Source organism: Perognathus longimembris, chromosome 11, assembly GCF_023159225.1.
Source record: "Perognathus longimembris pacificus isolate PPM17 chromosome 11, ASM2315922v1, whole genome shotgun sequence".
NCBI classification, from domain to species: domain Eukaryota; kingdom Metazoa; phylum Chordata; class Mammalia; order Rodentia; family Heteromyidae; genus Perognathus; species Perognathus longimembris.
The window spans coordinates 64,069,306-64,086,809 of NC_063171.1; the positions used below are offsets into that span (position 1 = coordinate 64,069,306).

General features: G+C 39.1%; 1 protein-coding gene across 6 annotated transcripts in view; it reads left to right on the forward strand.

Moving 5' to 3' along the window:
* Positions 1-17,504, forward strand: part of Kcnt2 (potassium sodium-activated channel subfamily T member 2) — a 274,397-nt gene that overhangs the window by 241,804 nt on the left and 15,089 nt on the right. For 5 of the 6 annotated variants that reach the window (XM_048357403.1, XM_048357406.1, XM_048357405.1 and 2 more), the window contains 4 exons: positions 6,908-7,009; positions 9,250-9,333; positions 10,631-10,759; positions 14,313-14,333. In XM_048357403.1, coding sequence (XP_048213360.1) covers positions 6,908-7,009; positions 9,250-9,333; positions 10,631-10,759; positions 14,313-14,333 — 336 coding nt within the window. The remainder of the gene's footprint in view (positions 1-6,907; positions 7,010-9,249; positions 9,334-10,630; positions 10,760-14,312; positions 14,334-17,504) is intronic. The other variant, XM_048357404.1, reaches the window with a different exon arrangement.

Below are 17,504 nucleotides of genomic sequence, written 5' to 3' on the forward strand. Positions count from 1 at the left end.
CTTTTTTTTTTTTTTTTTTTGGCCAGTCGTTGGGCCTTGGACTCAGGGCCTGAGCACTGTCCCTGGCTTCTTTTTGCTCAAGGCTAGCACTCTGCCACTTGAGCCACAGCGCCGCTTCTGGCTGTTTTCTGTATATGTGGTGCTGGGGAATCGAACCTAGGGCCTCGTGTATCTGAGGCAGGCACTCTTGCCACTAGGCTATATCCCCAGCCCTGCTCCATATTTCTAATGGGGGTACTCACACCTCCAGGGTAAGGTTGCTGGGCTCGCCGGTAGCTTCTAAGCCTACGCTTGCCGTGTGTTCGTAAGCCGCACATTCGGGCGCCAATATGTTGGGGTTCTCAGCCCATGCGCTTCCCCTGACCTGCGGGAGAGGCGTGGGAGCTTACCCCACAGGATAGAACCCAGAAGAGGTGAGAGCCACAAAAATGCCCACCCCCGAGCCCTTCTGTTTAAGGCAGGACACAGGACACACAGGCGATTCAGGGAGAAGTTGAGCAAGCATCCAACGTCTTTATTCCGGGATTGGGTTTATATAGCAGTAATGATGGCAGGAAGGGGAGGGATTTGGAGCGGCTAGCCAGGCATGGTGATAGGCTGGTTAGGCTGTCCTTCACAGGTGACACCATGGGACTTCTCCTAAGGCGGAAGTCACGGCCCCCAGGACCGCCTCTGGGTTCATCACCCACCGCCATCTTGGCACACACGGTCCAAGGCAGGAGGCGGGGCTGGTTAGAGCCACCTTACCGGTTCCTGGCCCACAGAAGGCAAGTGGGGCTAACAGCCATGCTGCCCCAGGGCTGGAGAAGGGGCGGCCCTGCTAGGACCACCCCTTAAAGCTGCAAGTCAGTGCCCCACAGAAAGGCAAAAGTTGGAACTTTTCCTTTTTGTTTGCCTTCAGGGAAATTCTTTATTCTCATGTTCTCACCGTTATATCATCCTGTTTCCCCAATAAAAAGGAAGCAACTGAGCATACTTTCAAATGATTAAGAAGGGAGACTTGACAAAGTGGAACTGCAATGAGTGAGTTTGATGTTCTAAACCCATGGGAAATTCTTTTTTAGATAACTTATTAATATGGAATTCAGACTTTTGCCATGGAGGGTGGTTATTGGAGTTACATATTCTTTTTGTTGTTGTTGAATTGTGAAAGATCTAGGCTGGCTTTGAACTCATAATTTTTCTACATCAACTTCCCAAGTTCTCGGATTGCATGCATGCTATAACATGCCTTTGTAACACACCTTTGCCTACTCTTAAAAATTGAGTTATGCACCACAATTCACCACAATGACAAAAACAAAGAGCTCAGAGTAGATATGTGGTAGAATCCATAAGCCAGAGGGAAGTGCCCACCAGGCCCTCCTTTTAGAGTCCTCATGAAGGGGCTACACAGCCAACATCTGATATTGACATTCAGACTTGTGGCCTTTAGAAACATTCACCTTCTCTTCTGCTGTTTCTTTCATCATCGTCTGCCTTTATGCTGAATGATGTTCTATGATGCTTTCCCTGGGTCCTCCCATTATCACCACCTTCTTCTTTGTGTTTCCTAAAGTTGAAAGCTAGTGTGTTTACCCCCTCACCCCTAGCTACATGGGCACCACAAAACTGCAGAAGCACAGTGTGATGGCTAGGTAGAGCAGGAGGCAAGTGGAAATAAAGGCACATAGAAGAGGAAGACAATAGAATGTAAGTTTTCACTTCCCTTTAAAAGCCTATTTTGTTTCTCTTATGTTCATGAGTTGTAAAAAAACAACACCACCACAAGTTTTCATTCCTGTTATGCACAAACAGCAGTTTCTTCAAGACAGCTTCCTGTTAAATCGCTTTGAACTCTATCCATCCCCAGTGATGATTGTAATTACTCTTACAATCATGATAATTACACCCTGATGTAAGGAACAAAGTGATGAAAATGTAGGATAACTGGGGTGGCATATTTAGTCTTTGTCCCTGGCTCCTGGTTCTAAGCTTTAAACTCCATTAGCTTTGTGGATTTATAGGCATATTTTAGCTACGACAAACTAGTGAAACCATGCAAATTGTATTTCTCTGGGTCTGGCTAACTTTGCTTAATGTATAATGTTCTCCAAGTCTTTTTATTCCCTTTTGAAAGGTACAATATCATTCCTTTTGATGGATGAGTAAAGTTCCATTGTGTATATATGCCACACTTTCTGAAACATTCCCTTGAGGGGCACCCAAATCATAACTATGGTAAATAATGTTTCAATGAACATGTTTGTGCTGGTAGCTTTAGTGTGGCCTTATTTGGGCTCATTGGATTACAGTAGAATTGCTGATCACAGGATAAGAAAGGGACTACAAATGATTTAACTGAAGTGTAATAGACTCTATGAAGAACATGAACAGTATAATTCCTTAGAAAGTCTAAGTCAAAGCCCAACAAAATAAGTACCAGGAAATGGGTATTTGCAAGATTGTAGGGTGGGGCCAAAAGGAGAGGGGTAGAAGAATGAATGGAATAGAGGAGAGGATGCAGCTAAGAATTCACTGTATATACCACAAAATTGAAAAATACAAGGGAAGGGGCGGGTCGAAGGCAGGTGATGTTGTTGAAACAATGACACAGATCAAGATTCATTATACACAGAAACTGCTTTTCCAAAAGGCAAAATTAGGACAAGTAAGGGAAGAAGTGGGGTGGGAGGGAAGGGTGAGAATGTTGAACGCGCATCATTCATCAAGAGATGCTGTATTCATAAATGGCTTTGGTGAATGGCAACTCCTTTGTACAATTACTTAAAGATAATAAAAATATTCAAAAACATCTATTAGGCTTCCCTGTGTAATAAGAATCTCTTTGTTATTAGTACCTTTCATCCACACCAGATTTGTGCTAAGTTGACTCAGGGAAGGGCCCTGGGCAGCCTCAAGACAGGCCTGTTGTACATTCTGAAGACATGACTGAGTCGTGAGCAGGAGCGGAAGCCTGCCTACCCCTTCTCACCTTCAAGGAAAATGCTCAGTTCCTTTATTTATTCTATGATTCATAGAATCATACTTATAAAATCGAACCTCAATGAAAGTTGTGAAAAGTGAGGCTTTAGGAATTTCCTGGCTGGCAGTTGTACAAAAGGACAAAAGTCCCCATGCTGGGGGACCCTGCCTCTACTTTCCCTGTAGTTCTCGTCATTTCTTGACTAATGGACCCTCTATAACCACACTGCAGTCACTAAGTACAGAGCCTCCTTGAGTCCTGACAGCAGTTTCAAAGCCCCCCACATGGGTAGCCGTTGGCCTGGACATAGCTCATGGCAGCGTGGTATCAGTGTTGGGAGCCGCACCTCTTAACCGTGCAGTCTCTACCAGATCCAGGTCGTTAGTGTTAGATGTGAATTCAATCCTAGGATTTAATCATAGCATTGTTCTAATCAAGATGTGAATCCTCAGGCAGGTGTAGGTGGCTCACGCCTGCAATCCTAGCTACTCAGGAGGCTGTGATCTGAGGATCATGGTTTGAAGCCAGCCCAGGTAGGAAGGTCCTTGAGACTCTAATCTCTAATAAACTACTCAGAAAAAGCTGGAAATGGTGCTGCCTTAAGTGGTAGAGTGCTAGCCTTGAGCAAGAAGATCAGGGACAGCACCTAGGCACAGAGGTCAAAAAAGAGATGTCAATTCTCTCATGTCAGTTAGGTTGAAATCACACACACAAAAAAACCCAAAACTATCACATGTATAAGTTGCCTGCAAATTTTGTATAGCCACTATTAGACTTCTCCTAGGAGAATTAGTGTAAGAATATTAGTTACTTATTTTCAGCATATGTATTATGAAAAAAAGATAAAGATTTGAACAGCATAAGTGAAAATTCAACTGAACATATATTTACACACTCCGTTTGAGCCAAATGCCTGACTAAATAGTATGAACTACAAAATTTTATAAAGCATATGGAATTTATAATTTGGTGGGTGACACAAATACAAATAAAAACACCCTATCTTAATTAGGTCCTAACCTATCAAAGATAGTCAATAAAGTTACGGAAGCTATACCCATGCATACATATGGAAGTGTTTGTGTGTGTATGTATGTATATACAGTACATATGTATGTGTATGTGCATATATATGTTTAAAGATTATGCATTCTGATGGATAAATATAAAGCCTTAAGGAAAAATTACAATTTAATGACAGGAGCTGCAATGAAACAGTTTACCTGAGACTTTTTATCAAGGTGGTGATAATAAATACTCTTATAAAAAGTAGAATCAGAGAACTGAGTGAGAAATCAAGTTATCTGGAAGCTGAGATAGATTTATAAGAAGAAAGGTACTTGTATAATTAGAATAGGATTTTTTCCCAAATACTAAAAGGAAAGCTGAGCAGCATGGATTCAGAGAAAAACCAGCTGAGTTAGGAAAATACATTGTGATTATGTCCAGAAAGAAAAATTATACAGTGCCAATTAAATTTCTGATTTGTTTCCCTCCCACACTGTTCTGTTGCATTTAATCATTTCATCATCTCCTTCCATATGGTGTTGGATGGACATAAATTGCTGGACACAAAATATCTGCCAGAAACAACTTATTTTTCTCTCTCAGAGAGATGCATATTTATGATAGCAAGCGTAATAGAAAAGACTGGGAAGACCAATTCTATTAAAATATCTGAAATCTAGTCATTTAAATATCTCTGAATTCTTTTAACTATTTTAGAAATAATTATCAGGAAGCCACAAAATCATTACTGAAACTTTGCAGTATTTCCAGCACAGAAATAAGATTACTTGATTTATTTGTTAGTGCTGGTCCTGAACTTGAACTCAGAGTTTTGTGCTCAAGGCCAGTAATCTACCACTTGAGGCACAGCTCCACTTCAGACTTGTTGGCTGTCTTTGAACTGGGACCTTCCTATCTCAGCCTCCTGAGTAGCTATAATTACAGGTGTGAGCCACCAATACCCAGCCAGAAATATGTTTTTAAAAAGAAATTCTAGTAGCCTGGCATCTACATACTTAGTATACTGATCTGATGATCACTGTTCAAAGTTAAGCTGGGCAGAAAAGTCATGACACTCTTATCTCCTTTAACACCAAAAACCTGGAAGTGGGGATGGCTCAATTGGTTGAGTGCCAGTCTTGAGCCAAAAAGCCAACACTTGACCCAAGTCCAGAACTCAACATCCAACCCTTTATTTGTTTTATCTATGTTTTAAATACGCGGACATTTCCATTAACGTTGAAAGTCAAATCCAAATCTTACCTTTTTATTTTTGGTGATAGTAAATGGGTTATATAACATGATTGAATGTAATACATGTGAATGCCAGTGGATAATAAAGAATAGTCTAGATATTAGTTAACTTTTTTAACTGGAGGATAAATACCAGTTTTAAAAAATGTATGCCTCAAAAAATTAAACAAAGAGCTATCCTATAATCCAACAATTCCACTCCTTGGCATTTACCCCAAAGATTACAAACCAAGATACAGTAAAGCCACCAGCACTACCATGTTCATTGCAGCACTATTCACCACAGCCAAGGTATGGTATTATCCAGGAGGCCCCTCAATGAAGCAAATGGATCAACAACACGTGGTATATATACACAATGAAATTTTACTCATCCATTAGAAAGAATGCTCTTGTACCATTTGTAAAGAAATGGACAGACTTGGAAAAAAAATGTGTTAAGTGAAATAAAGTGAAGGCAAAGTCAAACTTAAACATAGTGCACACCAGGAAACAGGTACTTGAGAGAAGTAGGGTTGGTTTGGGTAGAAAAATGAAGAGAAGAAGGTGGCAAGAATTCAGTCAAGAATTCAATTCCCATCTTATAAAATTTTTAGAGCAAGGGAAGAGGAGGGGAGGGATGAATGAGAAGAGTAAAAGGGGAGACAATGATCAAGATGAATTCTATTCCTAAACTGCTTTGATAACTAAATGACAACTCCTTTGTAGAATTACTTAAATATAATAAAATAATTAAAGAAATGTATTTGTCCGAAAAATGGTTGAGCTGAGATAATCTCAATTAAAGACACACTGGACACCCAAGACCCAGTAGGGGTATCAGCCTTGCAAACATGAAGGTGTTTTTTTTTTTTTCCATGAAGAATTTGTATAATCCTATGTCCTCTAAAAAATATTAGGAGAGTGTGATTATAGCACAAACTGAACTGGGCTTGGATGCATGAACAAAAAATGGCATTATCAACACTTCAGTGAGATCAGCGAACAGGCATTGTAATGGAGAATGCCTTGGAGTAACAAAGAACCCAGGTTGGAAAGTTGAGTGTAAATTTGAGCATCAATCAGAGGTCATGCAGTAGGATGTAGAAAATGGAGCAGTGGTAAGATAATTGAATGGATGGATGATGGAATTTGGAAACTTGTTATATTTCTGGGTAAGGAAGGGGATTAAAGGTGTTTGAATTAATTTGTTCCTTATTTTTAACACTGATTTACTACTTAAAAGATTATTCATGTTTACCCCAGTAAAACATGAAGTTAAGCTTACAGTGGTGATGTTCATTATTGAGTTAGAGGAAGATATGAAGCTTAATGTTTGTGAGACACTAAGAAGACTCTACAGGCAAATCTAATAGTCAGATTACATCCTGTTACATTAGTTTTTAAAAAATTTATTAAATTGCTTTTGTTGTGTTTCTTTGATTTCACTGCTATATCAGTCATAAATAGATTTCTAATATATAAAAGGGCATATCTTCTAATGACTTGGTGCTTCAGTTGATTAATAAAAGTTGTCTATTATAATGAAAAGGATATTTAAAACTTAATTCTTAAGTGAAGGAAAAACAGTATTTATAGCTAAGTATATTTCTCTCATATATGTCAAGAAAATTTACCTAGGCAGAAAGACACAAAATATAGAATGCTCATAAAAGTTTTCAACCTCAAATCCCTGGACAGAAAGAGCGAGAAAGAGGGTCGAACTTGGCCTTTATGTTTCGCCTGCCTTTTGCTGCTGGAAGAGTGTTCAGCATCAGTATGTTGGATACCCTTCTTTACCAGGTAAGTAACGTCCTTTTTGTTTTCTCTCTCCCAATTGTTTATTTTATATTTCATACAAATAAGTAATGAATGATAGTAACCTTTTAAGCCATTAATTTAAAACTAGTTTGAGTAATTCAATTTTGGCATGTTTTCATCTTACTCTAAGAATGTCACAGCTAATGTAAAAAAACAAAGACAGTGAACTTAGAGAATACATTTCCATCCCCAGTTTGAAAACAAATAACGCTTTTCCAATAAAGTGACAAACTAAGGACCCTTTAAACAGATGGTAATTATTGCTTACTTTGGAAGAATATGAACAAGAATTTACAATGGCAAGCCGTTTAGTTTGTTCCCCGTGCCTAGTGAAGATTGACACTTTGTCATAGCTAAGGGATTTATAAAAATGTTTTCTATATACATACAATCTTTTATTGTTTCTGTCAACCACTGAATCACTGCCATATTTCCTTCTTTTTTGATTCAAGTCATCAGACAATCTGTAAGTATTTCTAGTAAAAAGAGAAAAAAAAAGACCTTCAAGGGCTTTAAATTATTTTATAGCTTGAATCTCAAATTAAGCACTTGAGCATTTCATTGCCCATATTCTATGCTATTATCTGTCTTATTTTTTCTGTTATCTGTTTATATGCACTCTTCTGTAATTGCTCAGCTGAATAACCCAATCCACAGACAGCCAAGTTCTTCTGCCGGCCCTTAGGCATTTTGCCCATGCGCTTCCCTAGCAAAGCCAATAACCATCTGTCCAGGCAGATGAATGCCAGTGCACTCCCTTCAAGGGAGAGCGCACTCTGAGATGTCTGTGTCCAGTCATTTTATCTGGGCACTCCAGGAGGCCGGCTCCTACCTCAAACACCATCACCACACACACATACTTAGACCATGACATGGTAGAGTTTGTTGAGGGGCGGTTTGAAATGGAAGATTTCATAGCGACAGAAAACAAATGCTTGGATCTTATTTGAAACCATTGGCTCTCCTATCCTTTAGCTTAGTAGCTTAGCACATTCAGAGAAGTCCAGAGCTGGGTCCTGGTGGCTCAGGCCTATAATCCTAAATATTCAGGAGGCTGAGATCTGAGGATGGATGTTCAAAGCCAGCCTGAGTAGGAAAGTCTTTGAAACATCTCCATTGAATCATCCAAAACCTGGAAGTAGAGGTATGGCTCAAAAGGTAGAGAGCATTGAAAGACAAATCTCAGGGACAATAACTAGACCCTGAATTCAAGGTGCAGGACCACTGCCATAGAGGGAGAAGGGGGATGGGGAGAGAGAGAGGAGGGAAAGAGGGAGGGAGGAAAGGAAGGAAGGGAGGAAGGAAGGAGAGAAGGAAGGCAGGAAGGAAAGAAGGAAGGAAGGAAGGAAGGAAGGAAGGAAGGAAGGAGGGAGGGAAGGAAGGAAGGAAGGAAGGAAGGAAGGAAGGAAGGAAGGAAGGAAGGAAGGAAGGAAGGAAGGAAGGAAGGAAGGAAAGGTTCATGAAAATGTTATTACAGATGGAATTTTGTAGATTTGGAAAGCCATTTTCCGTTCTCTTCTTCCTTTGTGCATGTCATCTTATGTTCTGAAGCTGTACAGAATGACACTAAAACTAAGATTTCAAAGTTTTTGAATGAAGCTATTTTTTTACTCATGCTTTCTGTAATATCTTGCAAATAGTGTAATCTTTTTGTCCATAAAAGTTATTCTAGATTTCAAATACTACAATAGGAGAAACACTGCATTATTCTAGGCAAAGAGGTAGATTCCATTGTGTGTGTGTGTGTGTGTGTGTGTGTGTGCGTGTGCGTGCAGAAGCTTGGCTGGGAAAATAGTATGTAGGAAATAAATGAAGTTCAGAAATATATTTTACTAGAAGAGCACATAATCCTAAGACATATAAAACACCGGCTGAACTATGTCATGGCAAAATTTAAAAACTTTTTTCAATTCACCTTTTTATTTCCAATGAGAGATTTTTTTAGTTCTAATTTGGCCTGTATCTGAAAGGTTTCCATCATGCCTAAAAGCACACAGAAAAGTTAATCATGTTGAGATAGTTCTAAATCCTATATTTCCTTATGATTGATTTAACTGTGCGCATTTATTTGGGATGCTCATAAGGCAGATACCTCTTTTCGTCTATACCTGGAGACTTAGTTAAGGGACTTAAACTCTCAGAAGTCTCTAGATGTTCCCACTCCTAGCCCTCCTGCACCTCTCAGGCCTGTCACCTTCCATGTCTCTTTTCTTCCTGTGCAGTCGTTTGTGAAGGATTACATGATTTCTATCACCAGACTTCTGCTGGGGCTGGACACTATTCCTGGATCCGGCTTTCTTTGTTCTGTAAGTTCATCCTCCCTGACCATCTACCATGTTCTTTGGTTCTGTCTCCTTTAATCATTTGATGTTTTTTTTTTTCTAATGAGCGTCTGAAAATTTAAACCTGACACTTTTACATGGCATAAGAAATTTCAGAGTAAAAGATCTTTTTATTTATAGCCATCATAGCCAACATCTGTAACAAATACATTTTTAGCTGGCAATTGGAGACTCAAAGGTTCATACCAGGGACCTCCACCCTCTGTGGTCAAAGAGCGATGGTTGAGTTTAGCTTTTCTTGTTTCCTGAGGTTCTGTGTTGTTGGTCTCTCTGAGAAGGGAGGGTCTCACTGTTGCTTAAGTTTACTCTGAGCTCCTTGTCTGTGGAGGGGTCTGGGTCTACGAGCCAGCTCAGTGGCACTGCACTAAAGAAGACAAAACTGCTTCAAAATATACTGAATCAAATGTTTGTGAACATCCTGGATTTGTAAGTAGCAAAAGTAGACCCGAACTCATGTTTCCTGGTTGCTAGCTTTGTGCTCATTCAGGCCCCTCTCTTTTTCTGTGGGTCTCTTTCTCCCTCTGATGGTATTTGAGTTGGAACTCAGAGCTTCACCCTTGCCCGACTGGCACTCGGCTGCTTGTGACACACCTCTAGCTCCTTTTGTTCTGGTAAATTTTGAATCCCGCCCCCCTCCCTGGTCCGGGATTCTACTTAAAATTTCCACAGTAGGTGGAATGACTGGCATGCACCCCATATCCATGTTTTGTTGTTGAAAGGGGTCTCACAAACCTCTTCCTGGGAGTGGTCTTAAACTCTGATCCTCAGGGTCTCTCCCACTCAGTCAGGGTTATAGGTATCTGCCACCACACCCAGCATACTCATCTCTTTCAATATGAATGTAGTGGAACACAGAGATGCCCTATTTTCTTTACTATATCGAAGTCCTTGCAGTTTTTATTTGTAGCACCAGAGAACGTGGCCAACAGCAGCCTCAACTTATTAAAACATTGACAAAAGGCTCCATCCGCATGGCCTTCACCATGTGGGCCAGTTTCCTGTGGCCCACTCATAGTGCCCCGGGGTTAACGTCTTATTGCCCCAAAGGGAGGAATAATTGACATCTCTCGAATGTGCCCAGACTTCCAGGAGATCTTGATGCAGGCTAAACTAAGTAGGCAGGTTTAATGCACGAACAAACATGTATGACGGGTTATTTTGGAATTTCAACATATTACATTTACCTCAAGGGAGTGGAAATCAAGCCGCGGTCTGCTAGTGCATGAACACTGATTGTGTGCATGGTTCGTGTGTATGACAGATGAGGATCACGGAAGAGGACTTGTGGATCAGGACCTACGCTAGGCTCTACCAGAAGCTGTGCTCCTCCACCGGCGATGTTCCCATCGGCATCTACCGGACTGAGTCTCAGAAACTCACTGCGTCTGAGGTTTGGCATGATTCTTGATGTGGTGTTTCCGCTGGTGAATATAGTTGTTCAAAAAGTAGGAAGCTGATTCTTGAAAGATGCCACAGAAGATGGCAAGGGATATAGTCGACACTGATACCGTGAGTTCTCAGCAGAGGAAATCTCCCCACCTCCTCTAGTAGAATGTCTTGGAATTTCACAAAACCTTGTTGGCTAAATGACCACGCTAGGATTTATAGCTTTTAAGGCCCCAATGACTCTTGTATGACCGGCACTTGCCATTTCTAGAATACTGCCAAGATCAAATTTAACCTAAGTAATGTTGAGGTCTGACACAGGAGAGAAGTTCTCAGATAACCTCCGTTTCTAATAAATGTTCTAATAAATATCCTCCAAGGGTGTAGATTAGCATTTGGAAGGAAGCAGAAGCAAAGGAAAAGTGAGTGAGTGGTGGAATTGATGTTTCTCGACCTTTGCATCATAGACCACCCCTCTAAACCCAAGAAAAAGGCTACAGGCTCACACCTGTAATCCTAGCTACTCCAGAGGCTGAGATCTGATGGTTGCAGTTCAAAGCCAGCCCGGGTGGGAAAGTCTCCAATTAACCACCAGAATGCCTGAAATGGCATATTGGCTCAAAGTGGTAAGGCCCTACCTAGCCTTGAGGGGAAAAGCTCAGACAGCGCCCAGGCCCTGAGTTCAAGCCCCACAACTGACAAACAACAACCAAACCCAGCATGAGTAGTGTAGTAAGACTTTCTAGAGGATAGGTAAATATTTTTAACAGCAAATCGGAGTTTATGAATATGACAGAGCTTATTGGTGATACTGAAGTTCCTGAAAACAGATTTGTATTTAGATTTGGTCCCATCCTATGGCTCAAAGTAGTTCTTATTCCTTTCAAGAAAACCATCATTTTTAAAATTGAATCCACTATGAAATAAAAATTTTAGGTAAATGTGCTACCTTACCTATAATATCAATTGAATAGTTTAGTTTGAAAATATTTATTTTTTCTTTTATTATTTTTTCCCGGCACTCCAATGTGATTATAAATTATAAAAACACTTTACCTAGGTCTTACTTTTTTGTTCTTAGGTAAAACAACCTCGATTATCAAGCTCATCTCAATTATATGTGGTTTAAGTAATGTATGTTTTAAACCAATTTATGATTTAAAATAATCAAATCCATGTGTCAAAAGAGCTTTACAGAAAGCATAAGATTAATAGGATAGATTTTGGTTTTCTTCTTGAAATCTATAGCTAATATTTACTTAGGTGGATACTTTGACAAGCAGGAAATCATTCAATTTTCCTCAAGTGTTCTTTTGGTAGTTTCATAGTAACTTCTAGGTTATTGAAAGGAGCTTTTATTGTGTATCCTGCTGTATTGGAATTTTTCTTTGAATTATGTTTACATTATACACAGCAATACCAAATCAAGAAAAAAAAAGCACAGAATGTGGTTTGGTACATATGATTAAAAATGGAAGAATATTGCTTTGAAAAACATTGATTGCAGGTTCAAAAAGACACTCACTTTTACACCTAGGCAATTTAGCTTTTTCTCAGTTGGTTCTGGTTCTTATAATAAAATACATAGGCTCAATATCTTAGAAAACAATACAGAAATTCTGGGTACTAGGTTTCCCACAATGAAGGCACCATGTTCCATGTTTACTTCTCTCTCTGCATGTTATGTGTGTGTGTGTGTGTGTGTGTGTGTGTGAGAGAGAGAGAGAGAGAGAGAGAGACAGACAGACAGACAGACAGACAGACATTCAATCTATATTCTGTACAGGTATTTCTTATTTGCCTGTGGATAGTACCAAGAGGATTTCCATACAGAATTCTGTCATTGTATTTCCTTGTATACAGACAGCAAATTAGTTGGAGTGAATGCTGTTTCTGGTTAGTCTCTATCCATCTTGGCCACCCTGCAGTATGAAAAGACTTTGCTGGGTGCTGCGTGAATTGTAGGGCACCGGGGAAGAATTTCTCCGTGTCTGTAGTAGCATCCTTAAGGAGTTAGCTTTACCACCTGTTGGTCAGTTCTGCCCCTAACAAGAAATGATCTCAATAAAGTGCATCTAAATCCCCAAGCTCACCACTTATACAATGCACATCTTTAGAAGATGAAAGGAAACTGAGTTGAAGATATTTTTTGTTTCCCTATATTAAACTTAATCATTTGACCTATATTTTATCTAGGTTTTTGTGACTACTACTTCAGAAAAGAACTGAGGAAACAAAAAAAGATAGAAATTTGGGCCATTAGGTATTTTCCAAATAGCATTTCTATCCATGTATACTCTGTAGTGTCCTTGGGATTCACCTATCTTTGAGTATGATCCAATCGAAATTATTGTGAGGTGACAGAACATTCTCCAAGTATAAGAATATATGAAAATGTTTTTAATTCGTCAAATTTTCCTGAGTGGAAAAACAAGAACATTGGATATAAGGGCTCATTTTTGTAATCTCAGCACTTAGGGAGGTTAAGTCAAGAGAATTTTGCATTGGAAGACAGCCTGGGAAGGAGTAGTGCTAGGAGATAGATCCATAATCCATACACACACACACACACACACACACACACACACACACACACAGAGACTCACAGAGACACAGAGATACAGAGAGAAGCAGAAACTGACCTTATGAACTGAGAAATACTAAAGCCTGCACAGAACAGGCAAAATAGGATGATTCTTACGAATTTCAAGTGAGTGAGATTATGATGGGTGCTACTATTTTAAAAACAAACCCTGACGATTTAATTTATAAACTCTGTAATTTATGAACCCTGCATTATTAACTAGGAAAACAGCCAAACGTTGACATCCAATACTTATACCGGAGTTTAGCATCTACGCTGTCCTGTAGGAACTTTGGTGGGATGTCAGTGCTGCATGGATGATACGATAGACAGACGCTGTGTGCAGACCGGTCTTGTTGCTCTGCACTTTAACGCTAAGGGCAGGTTCCGATGCTTCACGTGTTTATTGCCCTGTCTTCAGTATTTAGGACAAGGAAATAGATGGTAAGTCATGTCATTGCTTTAGCTGGAAGGGAGTTATTGAATAGTTTAATGTACATCTTTGAAAAAATATAATGATGATGCCGTGTATTCATGATCAAATCAATACAGTCCGCAAACACCTGGAATGTCATTTAAAATTTGGGGCAGATTAAAATATCCGCACGATGGAAGAAGAGAGGGTGAATGTTTAACATGAAGGAAAATCAGCCCCCGGTCTGTGGAAAGAAGGACAGATATGGACGTGTGCCTGTTCCAGTACCCTGGCATACATCGTCCAGCTGCAGAAACTTCTAAAACTACCATGTTTCCACTGAGAGCAATTTTACAGACACTAAAAATGGTCAACATTAAACTACCAGCTTCTGCTTTACCTATATTTGTTCAAAAGCCCCGTGATAAATACACTGGTGATAGATGTTAAGTGTCGTCTTTGCCCTTGTTGCTTGTTGGATCACGTCTGTATCATTCAGTCAGTCAGTGTGAAACCTGTATCTTATGTGTTTCTTTTTTTTTTTTTCTCTCATATCAGTCTCGAGAAATAGCATCACAAGTAAGTACCTTCTGTTTGTCTCCTGCTCCTCTGGTGGTAGAATATAAGAATTCAGAATTATGAAATGAAAAAGTACTAAAGATAATTCCATATTTGAAATTGAAAATAAAATAAATCATGCTAAAATGCTTGCTTTTTTATATATAGATATAGATTGACCAATCTATAGTAGATTTACCTCCAGAAATATGATAAATTGTCTTTGTGTTTATTTACCCTGATTTGGACTCTCTTTCAGAATTCTAATACTTCAAATACACATGTATTTTGGCAAGCATTGAGAAACTAATGAACATCACAGAGGCTGGGAATATGGCCTAGTGGCAAAAGTGCTTGCCTCGTATACATGAAGCCCTGGGTTCCATTCCCCAGCACCACATATACAGATAATAACCAGAAGGGGCGCTGTGGCTCAAGTGGCAGAGCTAGCCTTGAGCAAAAAGAAGCCAAGGACAGTGCTCCGGCCCTGAGTAGAAGCTCCAGGACTGGCAAAAAAAAAAAAAAAAGACTAATGAACATCACATCTGAAATTCTGAAATTTCAGCTCTATTTTTTCATTTCTTAAATTCTTCACTTATTTGGACAGAATTTTAATATACGATCCACACAATTATTTGCTTTTGCCACTTTTGTGGCTTACATAAACTGTATTTAAGACACAAACTGATGATTTGGGAAACTGAGGAATAAAAAAGTATGCTAATGACTGTCTTGATATTTGCCATCATGAGTTCCAGACTCTAAGGGGTAATTATATCTTAATATTCTGTATCATCAAAGTTAGTGAAGGAAGATGTTTCAAGATGGGATTCTAGTTTTTGAAATGGATTGGAAGCTAGTGGCCTTTGGTTTATCACGTGCTTCAGATCAAACAAAGCTTCCACTGTCCTGGAGAACACTTGGCATTTGTCACGTGCTCTGATGAGACTTACAAGCTGGCTGTGGGCAGATGATGACTTTCCAAAGCCAATATACCTGACTGGTACCCAACAATGTTATTAAAGATGCCCTTGTAGTGAGACACCAATCGACTCTTAGCAAATTTCACAAATACAACACCTTGGTACTAATGCTACTATCATCCAAATCCTAACTTCAGGACCCTGAAGTTTTACCAGTTGATGAAATTTCAGGAGATGATCAATTTGGAAATTATGTTGAAGCATCACAGCTTCACGCAGCTCCCATTTATTATCTAGCAAATTCTGAAAATCTAAGTGGGATGTGTTTTCTTGGGGGACAAAGGGTAGACTTGCATTAATTTGTGTTTCCTTTTGTGTGTCCATTTTGTTGTTGATGCTATTACTGTTCTTCTGTGCTCATGTTTCCAAGTCTCTTGTTTGAGGAATTTTCAAACCACTATTTTCACGGTTTTGGGGGGTTCCTGATAACAATGGTCACTTTACCAGCTTTTTATACATTCTCAGCTAAAGTAGGATTTTATATTAACACCTTGACTTTTAAAGTTGTGCATTTGAAAGGCAAACATACAGAGATTATACTCATTTGAACATGAACTGTCTGTAGATTTCAGATGAAGCTGAAAGTTAACTATGCGATCACAGGGAAAAGACCTCATTCTTAAATGTATCTGGAAATAAGTTCAAAAGAAGAAAATGATTTTCATTACTTCATCAAATTTTTCCCTTTTAAAAGCTATTATGTGAACCTGAATCATGTTTTTTTTTGTTTGTTTATTTTGTTGGGTGGGGATAGTGTCCATGGGTTTGAACTCAGGGCCTCTGCACTGTCCCTGAGCTTTTTTTTTCAAGGCTAGCACTTTACCACTTGGAGCCACAGCACCACTTCTGGTTTTCTGGTGGTTACTTGGAGATAAGAGTCTCAAAGACTTTACTGTCCAGGCTGACTCTGCATCGTGATCCTCAGGTCTCAGTTTCCTGAGTAGCAAATATTACAAATGTGAGACTCTGGATCTCGAACTTCTTTAGTGAGTATTCAGTTTTGCATATAGAATTTCGCTATCAGATTTTCATAAAGTTTGTTTTTTTTGCCGTGAAATTGGTATTATTTTATGAAGACCTCAGTTGATCAGTCAAGGTTATAAAACACTTCAAATGTAGTTAGAATATAAGGGTAGTTATTTAAATTCAAATGCAGTGATTTTTATTCTATACAATCCCTTATTATTTATTTGACCTCTTAGATTCTCAAAACATGTTGCAAATGCAATGTAACTACTTATTTTCAGTATGGGCTGAAGCCACTGGCACTCTTTGATCATATTAAACTGAACTTTTCAAGACTTGTAGGATATCTTTCTGTAGCTATATGAGATTCAGTGTATAAGATCTGCCAAATAATGCTATAATTGAATATTTCTCTTATGGAAAATAGTAGGTAGGGAACCATGTATAAAACATTAACACATCATCAGTGAGGCAGTTTCTTCTTTAAGGACAATCTTGTTTGTCTTCAATCATCAATCAGATAACATCACTTTAGTCTTAGAATATTTATAAATTTTTTTCTTTTAAATGGGAGTCATGGATGCAGATTACAAAGAGTCACTTTCAAATGACTAGAATTGCTTTATTTCAAATTACTACTTTGTTCTGTAGTCTCACAGTAACCTCCCTGTTCAATAAAAATTGCCAGTTAATGGGAGTCATTTTGGTGTGTGTGTGTACAAGTGAGAAGCACAGCAAAAACAGCCGGGTATGTTCTGCTCATCTGGCATTGCCTACTTTTCTTTAAATGATGAAGGAAACTGAGACCTGAGGATCACGATGCAGAGTCAGCCTGGACAGTAAAGTCTTTGAGACTCTTATCTCCAAGTAACCACCAGAAAACCAGAAGTGGTGCTGTGGCTCCAAGTGGTAAAGTGCTAGCCTTGAAAAAAAAAGCTCAGGGACAGTGCAGAGGCCCTGAGTTCAAACCCATGGACACTATCCCCACCCAACAAAATAAACAAACAAAAAACATGATTCAGGTTCACATAATAGCTTTTAAAAGGGAAAAATTTGATGAAGTAATGAAAATTATTTTCTTCTTTTGAACTGCCAAACCACTATTTTCACGGTTTTGGGGGTTTCCTGATAACAATGGTCACTTTACCAGCTTTTTATACATTCTCAGCTAAAGTAGGATTTTATATTAACACCTTGACTTTCAAAGTTGTGCATTTAAAAGGCAAACATACAGAGATGAAGG